Source organism: Alligator sinensis, unplaced genomic scaffold, assembly GCF_000455745.1.
Source record: "Alligator sinensis unplaced genomic scaffold, ASM45574v1 scaffold169_1, whole genome shotgun sequence".
In the NCBI taxonomy this organism is placed as follows: domain Eukaryota; kingdom Metazoa; phylum Chordata; order Crocodylia; family Alligatoridae; genus Alligator; species Alligator sinensis.
The window spans coordinates 514,365-524,664 of NW_005841924.1; the positions used below are offsets into that span (position 1 = coordinate 514,365).

Below are 10,300 nucleotides of genomic sequence, written 5' to 3' on the forward strand. Positions count from 1 at the left end.
TTGGCCTGCAAGCCCTTAACCATACGAGTGGCCCTTCTCTGGACCCTCTCCAGGTTATCCACATCCCTCTTGAAGTGCGGCGCCCAAAATTGAACGCAGTATTCCAACTGCGGTCTGACCAGCGCCCGAAAGAGGGGAATTATCACCTCCTTGGTTCTGTTCGTCATGCATCTGCTGATGCACGATAAAGCGCCATTAGCTTTCCTGATGACTTCGTCACACTGACGACTCATGTTCATCTTGGAGTCCCCTAGGACTCCAAGATCCCTTTCCGCTTCCATGCCACCAAGCAGGTCGTTTCCTAGGCAGTAGGTATGCTGGACATTTTTCCTCCCTAGGTGCAGCACTTTGCATTTCTCCTTGTTGAATTGCATTCTGTTGTTTTCGGCCCATATGCCCAACCTGTCCAGGTCTGCTTGCAGCTGTTCCCTGCCCTCCAGTGTGTCCACTTCTCCCCCCAGTTTTGTGTCATCCGCAAACTTGGACAGAGTACACTTCACTCCCTCGTCCAAGTCGCTGATGAAGACATTGAAGAGTATCGGTCCAAGGACCGAGCCCTGCAGGACCCCACTACCCACACCCTTCCAGGTCGATACCGATCCATCCTCTACGACTCTCTGGGTACGACCCTCTAGCCAATTTGCCACCCACCGGACCGTGCAGTCATCCAAGTCACAGCCTCTTAACTTGTTCACCAGTATGGTGTGGGATACCGTATCGAAGGCCTTCCTGAAGTCTAAGTAAACGACGTCAACCCCTACTCCCGCATCCAGGTGTTTTGTAACCTGGTCATAAAAAGAGACTAGATTAGTCAGGCATGATCTTCCTGCTACGAACCCGTGCTGGTTTCCCCTCATCATAATTTGTCCTGCCGGGCTCTCGCAAATGTGAGCCTTGATAATTTTTTCAAAGACTTTGCCAAGGATGGAGGCCTATAGTTGCCTGGGTCCTCCTTTCTCCCCTTCTTGAAAAGTTTTGAAGCCAGGCTTGCTTGCAGCTGAACATAAACTAAGGAGAGGGAGGGGGAAGACAGGGGAAGGACTGATCTGATATTGACATCTAGCTCCCTGTTTGATTCCCCAGCTCTCTGATCGCTTCCCCCAGCTCTCTGATCATTTCCCCAGCTCTTCCCGGGGGCGCAGGCCCCCAAATCTGCATGCTGGGTTTCAACAGGCTGCCACTGCAGTTTCAGCCTGCTGAAACCCCGTGCGCAGATCGGGGGCCTGTGCCCCCTGGGAAGAGCTGGAGAATCCAACCAGGAGCTGGGGGAATGTTCAAATCCTTGAATATTCCCAGGACCCCGGATGATGTGGGATGATAGCAGGCTGTCGCTGCCAACTGATGTTGGCAGCAGCTCTGGACTATTTCCCCAGCTGGCAGCAGCAGCCTGCTGAAACTCAGCACGCAGATCCAGGGGCCCGTACCCCCCCGGGAAGAGCTGGGGGGAGCGATCAGAGAGGTCGGGAATTGAACTGGTGGCTGGGGAATGTTCAGGTCCCCGAACATTCCCCCAGCTCCCAGTTTGATTCCCCAGCTCTCCGATCTTTCCCCCAGCTCTCTGATCATTTCCCCCAGCTCTTTCCGGGGGCACGGGCCCCTGGATAATGCAGGATGTCAGCAGCTCTGGGCTATTTCCCTCCCAGGAGGTGTGGTTCCACAGATCTGCACATGGGATGACAGCAAGCTGCCACTTCCAGCTGGGGCCAATGCCGGCACTGGGTTCTTCCTGGCGCAGCCCATACTGAGCGCCGAGAAGACTAGTGCTGCCACTGGGCCCAGCTGGCAGAGGCAGCATGCTGTCATCCTGTGTGCAGATCCAAGGACCTGCACCCCTGGGGAGGGCTGCGGGGCTGTGCCGAACTATTCCCGGGGGGGTACAGGCCCCCGGAGCTCCACATGGGATGACAGCAGGCTGCTGCTGCCAGCTGGGGCCAGCGCCAGCACTGGCTTTTTCCTGACGCAGCCCACACTGAGCACCAGGAAGAACCCAGTGCTGGCACTGGCCTCAGCCAGCAGCCTGCTGTCATCCCGTGTGCAGATCTAGGGGCCCACGTCCCGCAGGAAGAGTCCAGCACAACCCTACAGCCCTCCTGGGGGGATGTGGGCTCCCAGATCTGCGTATGGGATGACAGCAGGCTGCCACTACCGGCAAGTGATAAGAGTTTTGCTTTGAACAGTTTGAGGTGGAGTTTCCTAAAAACCCCTGCACCTATCTCCTTGAAACTTGGCAGGCTTCATGCCCTCAGAAAGGGCTACCATCCCTGCAATTTTCACAGGCAAGAAATGACAAAGTTATAGGCATTTTCATGATTCCCCATTATAGCCTATGGGTGAAACGCCGAAACGCGTTGAAACACCATTGAAACAGTTTTGACTAAATGAAACGGAACAGTGCTTTGAAACAGTGAAAGAAAACACTAGCCCTTCGAAATGGCAAAACAGAAGTCAAAACAAAACAGTGCTGTTTCACACAGCCCTCTCTCACACCCACAAGAAGGATCATCCAACACTTACCACCTATATGAAAAAGGAAGAAATATTCCCACACACCCCTACAACTGGCTTTCAAACAACCTCCAAATCTGGTTCAGCTTATCAGAAGCAAACTCTCTGCTGATTAACATAAACCAAAATGGGATACAACCATGTCTTAACAAAAAATGCAAGATCTGTCAATACAATCTCGCTGACACTGCAATCAAAATCCTGATATCGTAAAATCACCAGAACCCACAGATCCTACATATGTCTATCACAGAGTGCGGTATATCTCACCCAATGCACCAAATGCTCTTGTAGAAGCTAGGAGGATGAAACTAAGAAAAGGCTATGCCCCAAAACAAACTCTTACAGAACAACAAATAAAGGGCACAGGCATAAATATGGGGAGGAGAACACTTTTCACAGAACAAACACTCCTTTTCTCAGCTCACAATCCTCATACTCAAAGAGAATCTAAAAACACCTTCAGAAGCTAGGGCTGGGAGTTAAAAAATCATAGTTAGGAGACAACAAAAAATCATGAATTAAATAGACAGTGGCTTTATGTCTCATTATAATCTGCTATCTCTGCCAATCTGCCTGCACTCCACAGGTAATAATGACTGGTCTTGTTCTTTTACACAATTAGGTTATCTATTCTACTGCATTTTTCTTGTTTTAAACCCACTCCAGATAAAGCAAGTTTCTTTGCTTCTACCTTACAGCTAGGGCTATGCAAAGCTTTGGTCGCCGATTTGATCCAGCAGAGATTTGGCCCAATTCAGCAGCCAAAACTCCGAACCTGAATCGAATCAGGAGACCCTTTAATCTCTCCGAATCAAATTGGAACCCTCCGAATTGATTTGGAGAGATTCGATGATTCGGACATAGACACAGCTTTAAATCTTTCTTCTACATACCTCAAGGTACCAGGAGGCTCATGAATGCTAAGATGCTAGGAAGGATGGAGCGTCCCATGGGAGCATGCGGGGGGTTCCCAGCATGCTCAGCAGCAGACCCGGAAGTAGACCAGAAGCACTTCCAGTCCACTTCTGGGTCCACCGGGGAGTGTGCAGGGGACACACCTTTACCGCACACACCAGCTTGGCGACTGGTGCCTCCTGGATCTGGGGGGGGGGGCCCCGGGGTTCCCCCCCCACGGCTGTTCGTCAAGCTGGGGAGGGCGTCGGGGGATTGGCCCCCACGCGCTCGGCGGTGGACCCAAAAGAGGACTGGAAGTACTTCTGCTGGGGATCCCAGGGTCCCCCGTCGTGGCTATTGCCGAGCTGTCCTCACCGTGTTCCTGTGGGATGCTCCATCTGCCCCACCATCGCAGCATTCACAAGCCATGCCTGGTACCTTGAGGTACGTAGAAAAAACATTTAAAGCTATGTCTATGGCCGAATTGCTGATTGTCTGAATTAGCATTGAATCTTCAGATTTGGATTCGGCCAAATTGAATCGGGACAGTGATAAAAATATTTAAAAAAACAAACAATCATAAAACCCATCCTTCATTATTTACAGCTTTAAAAAGAAAGCTAGCTGGTCTTCAGCTTATCTTTGCATACCAGCTTTCCAGAACTATAGAAATTCAGTTAAACCAGTCTTTTTGTAGAACACATTAGAGTCACAGAATAACCAACTTACGGATTTCTTCAACAACGTCAGGGTCACATTCCTTATATTTGCCTATTTCGGCCTTTAACTGTTCATTTTTCCGTCGAAGAGCAGCAAGTTCTTTTATTAAAGCAGCACGTTCTGCCTGGGTTTAAAATATTTTGGGAGAAACCAGCAGGAAAGAAAATTAAGAGTTAGCAATTATTATAATACTCCACATTTTGCAAAACTGAACTATCCTCCGAAAATGCCAGATATAAATCTTAATGATGTATCTCTGAGTATTGCAATAAGTGAGTGAACCTTCCATTTTTCACATACTCAGCAATATCAAAGGATGTTTTCAGTGGATAACAAATACAAGATCAAGTTTAAGTATGGGTAGACAGTTAAAATTAAGCAACAAAACAGTGCCTCCTTCCCTCTTATCTAACTATATAAGGAAGGCATGATTAAATATGTATTGGGGCCACATCCCAACACACCCTTGCTATAGTAGCCATATATATTATGATAATTCATAATTATACTAATTAATAACTACTAAGCTACTAGTCAGGATGATTATACTCTAGTGCTTCTGGTGTATCTTTCTGTAAGTATACTATTCTGTAATAGCATACTATTCTGTATGTATTGGGGCCACATCCCAACACACCCTTGTTATAGTAGCTATATATCTTATGATAATTCATAATTATACAAATTAATAACTACTAAGCTACTAGTCAGGATGATTACACTCCAGTGCTTCTGGCGTACCCTTCTATAAACATACTATTCTGTAAGCATACCAGTGCTTCTGGTGTATCCTCTTTTTTAAGCATGCTATTATTTTATTATTATACAATCCTGTTGAATAATTAGGAGTTAACAATGCCAAAAGATGCATACTAATAAAAAGTCATTTTAATTTTAGTGCAACTTGTAAGAGCAGAAATTTTAAATGTAGTATAGCCATTACTACACTATACTTAAATGTAGTATGCCCATAGCATTCAATAGTGAATTTGATAATGTTCTTTACTGTGACAGTTAAGAACACTATAAATGAGAAAAATAAATATGTTACACTATGACCTAACAAAACAAAATATGAAATATTAGAACAGTCACACCCCTCCAGCCTATTTACTAACACATGAGGACATAGCAGCTCTCAGAGTATCAGGTTTTGACCACTATAGTAATTGATTGCTATTTTTAGAGTACTGCTTGAATAGAAACAAAATTTAATTCTGTTTTAAAGAAAACTTATGTGGCAAATCTAAGTCACTTAATATATGATACACTGATACCGTACTTGTATACTGTAAAGACCTTAGTGCAAGCAAACAACAGTGACTGAAAACCACTATAAGATGGTATGTAGGCACTGTGCTAGGGACTTGGGGGCATAGCCGACCTGCTATGGCTCCCGAAGAGGCTCAGAGCCTCGCTCCTGGGGTCCCAGCTGTAAATGGACAACTTGTCAGTCAGGCTAAGGAGTCAAAGACAGCCAGATGTGATTATAGCTGCATCATTCCCTTGCGTGCAACTGACCAATTAGATGGCCACCAAACAGGTGGGCCTACCTCAATGGTCTGTTAAGTGTGAGCAGAACTTTGACTTCTTTGACAAAAGTACTGTAGGCTGTAGAAATACTGGATTATTTAAAAAATGTATTGCATGATCAAGACTGCATTAAAATATTAAACCAAGGAATCTCAACTATTTAGGGGCAAGGAATCCCTCATTAGGCTCAAGACACCCTTTAGAAAATGCTAACTCTTAGTTTTCACTCATTTTTTGACTATGGTAAAGTACAATGTTTTTTCTACTGCACAGAACTTGGATCACAACAGGTCAGAAGGATTTTAATTATGGATTCTTGTTTGAAATCACCGGATTTACCTTGTGAACAACGTCTGCACACCTAACAGTGTCAACATTGTGGGGCATTCCATAGCACCCTTGAAAGAATCTTGCAATGCCCTGGTTGAGCATCACTGCAGTAAAACATAACTGTTACAATTTCTGACGGATACTGACTGTGCAATATTAATATCCTTTTAATGCAATTTTTCTCTATGGAATTGATGTTTCCATAACAAAAATCTCATCTTCTTTGTATAGGATTCAGGCCAGCAGCAATCTCAAAATATCTAGGATATATTCTTCAGTGGGGAATCATAAAATATATAATTGAACAACTGAAACCTACCGCTACTTACCCTCCCACTTACCAACACTTAACATACAAGGAACAAAATCAGCACAGAAATTGTAATTGTCAGCTGTAGCAGCTGGTTGAATTCAACCCACTGAAACTTGAAATTTCCTGTACAGTCAGTTTCGATGTTTCCTACCAACTCCTAAGAATCGGGCAGCTGTAACAGGGAGCTGAGTCCCTGTTATGAAGAATAAAAAGGAAAGGCTGGACAGGGGCCTGGCCCTTTTGGGCCAGAAAAGGCCAAGTGGGCCATGTAAATGGAAGAGGCCCAGACAGATAAAAACTAGCCCAGCAAGAAGAGCGGGGCACTGGATACCTGACCGCTGGCAGGGCTAGATCACCCCTGCCTGAGGGAGAGAAGGCCTGGATGGATACCATATGTAGCCCCAGAAGAGAAGTGAATTTTGTTATGGCTTTCCTTTGTTCCTGGTTTGTTTAGACAACAGGTCTGTGGGGTGTAACTTTGTGAAAAGACCATGTCCATCACTCCGCAGCAGGGAGGAAGTTTAAAGTTGAAGATTCCTTTGCCCCCCCCCCCTTTTTTTTTTTTTGCTCAACAGACACCCAGGGGTCAGGGAGTGACCATAAGCAGAGATGGGGAGGATGCAGGACAGGATGTTCGAACATCCTGCGTAACCTACTTTCCATGGGAAAGCTTGGAGCTGCAGGTGTGACAGCACAAGGGCCTGCTGCAGTGGTGCAAGGCATTGAGTAAAGTGGCTTCAAAGTCCAACTTCTTGGATTCTAGTCCAAGGGGTGGAAACCCGGGAGTAGCCCAGAGCCCCAGGCAACAAAACTAAGATGCAAAGAATGAGAACAGTGAGGTGGTAGCATGACCAGGAAACCAATAGACCCACCCGACACCGACAGCACCTCTAGACAATGAGAGACGGCCTGAAGAGTCTTCCAATCTTATGCTATGAGCAGCAGTAAGACACCACCCATAATAACTCTTTTTCCAACAAGGCATGGCAGGAGAGTGGAACTGGGAGGTCTCCAAGGAGGTAGGGGTGGCAGGACTGATGGTAATGGGATGCACGGACCCCCTTCCCCCGAGGATCCAGAAGTCCCAGGCCTTAGGCAATCTTCATGGTGGAAATACTAAGGATTTGCACACTGTCAGCTCTTGCAGAGAGTCTAGGCACTGAGAATCCCAACAGCAGCTTCCAGACTTTGCAACAGGGAGCCTGCAAGGTCTAAGATCCCTGACTTAAGCCAGGTTTCTGAGAATGTTTAGCCTTCCTTGTGAAAAAACAGGAATCGGGATGCTAAGAGCCCCAGCTAGAATAAGGTCTCTCCAAAGTTTCCAGGGCTACCAAGCTACCAGCTTCACAGAAGGGAGCTCAGAAGCCTGGGAAACACTGATGTTCCTGACACAAAACCTGTCCGTGTGGTGAGGCTATGCTGGACACTGGAAGACCAAAGCTTCCAGTTGCCCACCTGAAAATCTCTGACCAGTTCTACCACAACAAGTTTCTGTTTCTAATTTATTTTGTTGGATTTCTGAACTGACCATTTCAGGGCAAAATATCAACTCAGGTTATTACATGAAGTACATTTCCACATTAAATGACACACTGCCACAGAATGTACATGTTAAATTTGGAGCCCAATTTTTTTTTTTTATAGTGCATCTCAAGTCATTTCAAAAGTATCTTAGCTATACTTTGCTGTTCTATACAATTATTAATATAAGCAGATTGAAAACAAGATGCACGTTTTTAAAGATAACCTAATTTCCCAAGCAGCTAGGATTATTAGACCATTTCGCAGTTATTGGGCATTCTAGCATACACCTCTAACTATATTATGCGCTGATTTTTTAAATCTGATCCAAACAGCCCTCAAGCAATTTCTCATCCCCTGTAGCACTCAGCTGTGGAGTTGATGCTTAGCTGAGAAAAATTCTATCCTATTCTATCTCTAAAACTTTAAATGACCATATTTGCACATTACACAGGCAGATTTTTCAATGGAAAACATACCACCACAACCGCAGCAAAAACTTACAGTATCTTGACGTCCAATTTTCGATTTCTCGATGCTCTGTTGTAAACTCTCTTTCCTCCGGCTACTTTCAGCCAGCTAAGGAAAGAAACAAAACAAAACAGAAAAACAATAAATTTATTTTACAGGCTACTTAAAGGTCTAATATTTTAACGCTATCATACTTTATATCTGAGCTTAGCCCACGCCCTGCCTATCAAAAAAGAAAGCAAGTAAAGAAAGGATATATATATATTCTGAGTAATTTCCTCCCCCGGCTCAAATTCTTATTATCTAAAAGCACCAAAAGTAACGGCCCAAATCCTATTTCATATAAAAAACAATAGCCAAGTTTGCTGCTAGGGCCTGCTGCTGTAACATGTCCCACAGCTGCAACACTATTCAATATAAAAACTGGCTAGTCCATTCAAATTATAGCAGATTCACCCGAGCCATTTTTGATCATTTCCAAATTTGGTGCATTCACCAAACTGCTACAACTCCTTTTATTCTGTGGCTTCTAAGAAGCCCATACAAACATCACTGATATACTAAGTCATAATCACCCAAATCTTCCTCTCCCTTTCTACCAAGGTACATTGATGTTGCTATGCCTAGAATCCCGAACATTATATGCAAGACTGAAGGATAAGACTCTGAAAGAACGCTTCGCTACTGAGTATTATTTATACAGCTTATACTTGCAAGATTACTTTCTTTTGCTAGATCAAATTTACTAACATACTGTGTGTGCATGCGTGTGCGAGCAAGAAAAAGTGCAAATATATAAGAGGCATTCAATTTTCAAGTAGGTATTAAGAAAAAAAGTCAACCAATTTACATGCATTGACGAGGCATGTAACTTTTGGATTAAACAAGTCCAATCGCTTCCTCTTTACTGTCAGTGAAAAGAATGCTAGCTTGGCCATAAGTTTCTGCATGTAACCAGGGCCGGATTAATGCAGAGGCAAACTAGGCACATGCCTAGGGCCCTAATGAAAAAGGTGCCGAGTTGTGCTTATTTTACACATTAAGTGAAAAAAGTAGAGGCCCATGAGTTTGTTTGCTTAGGGCCCAGTAAAGGGTTAATCCGGCCCGGCATGTAACGTGAACTAAACCAAAAATAATTTTGGTAGGTAGTTAAAACAGGAAAAGTGTATTCTTCCTGGTCTTCCTTCCAAATAACAACATGTAATAAAAGCAAACGCAATATCCCCTACATTGTGCACTGCTAAGCAGATGCATATAGTTCAGGGGCAAGTGGTTAGGTTGGAGTTCTCATGGTACTGAGGCTAAGCAAGACAAATTCTGTACCCCAAAATGCAGTGTGAGGCATTCATTAACTCTCAACAGTAACATTTACCCCAGAATCAAGTATCAGACAAGAAATATTTCCAGGCTACATATTATTAGGTCTATAGCATACTATACCAGACCTACAGAGTAAGACAAAAATGTTTCTGTACAGTGTGACTGTACCCGATTTTCTCATTTAGTTTTTTTGATTTACTTAAAGCACCCAGACTTTTTTAAAGATATTTTGTGTGTGTGTACACACATGTGTAGGTGTACGTGTGTGCGCATGTGCATGTATGTATACACATATATAAGGATTTAAAATAAAATAAGGATATAAAATGAGGATTTTAAACAATTTTTGCTCATCTCTATCGTTTTGCTGCTTTTCGGGTGGCACGCAGCCATCCCCACCACCACCCTGCACTGTGCCGCTGCCACCGGCCACACAGCTCCAAGCACGGCACGGTGGCAGTAGCGGGAGGTTTTGGAGGCAGAGGCAGTCACTGCTGGCACGGGCAGCCGCTGCCGCTTGTCTGTGAGGCTGCCCGTGCCAGCAGTGACTGCCTCTGCCTCCAAACCCTCCCGCTGCCACCGCAGAGCCATGCTCAGAGCTGTGCAGCTGGCAGCAGCAGCGCAGTGCGGGGTGGTGGTGGCAGCATGCAGCCATTCTCCTCCCCACCACTACCCCACACTGCACCACTG

General features: G+C 45.0%; 1 protein-coding gene across 3 annotated transcripts in view; it reads right to left on the bottom strand.

Moving 5' to 3' along the window:
• Window positions 1-10,300, bottom strand: part of MND1 (meiotic nuclear divisions 1) — a 64,839-nt gene that overhangs the window by 29,539 nt on the left and 25,000 nt on the right. For all 3 annotated transcript variants that reach the window (XM_014517741.2, XM_025198529.1, XM_025198528.1), the window contains 2 exons: window positions 8,324-8,398; window positions 4,132-4,246 (listed from right to left, as the gene is read on the bottom strand). In XM_014517741.2, coding sequence (XP_014373227.1) covers window positions 4,132-4,246; window positions 8,324-8,398 — 190 coding nt within the window. The remainder of the gene's footprint in view (window positions 1-4,131; window positions 4,247-8,323; window positions 8,399-10,300) is intronic.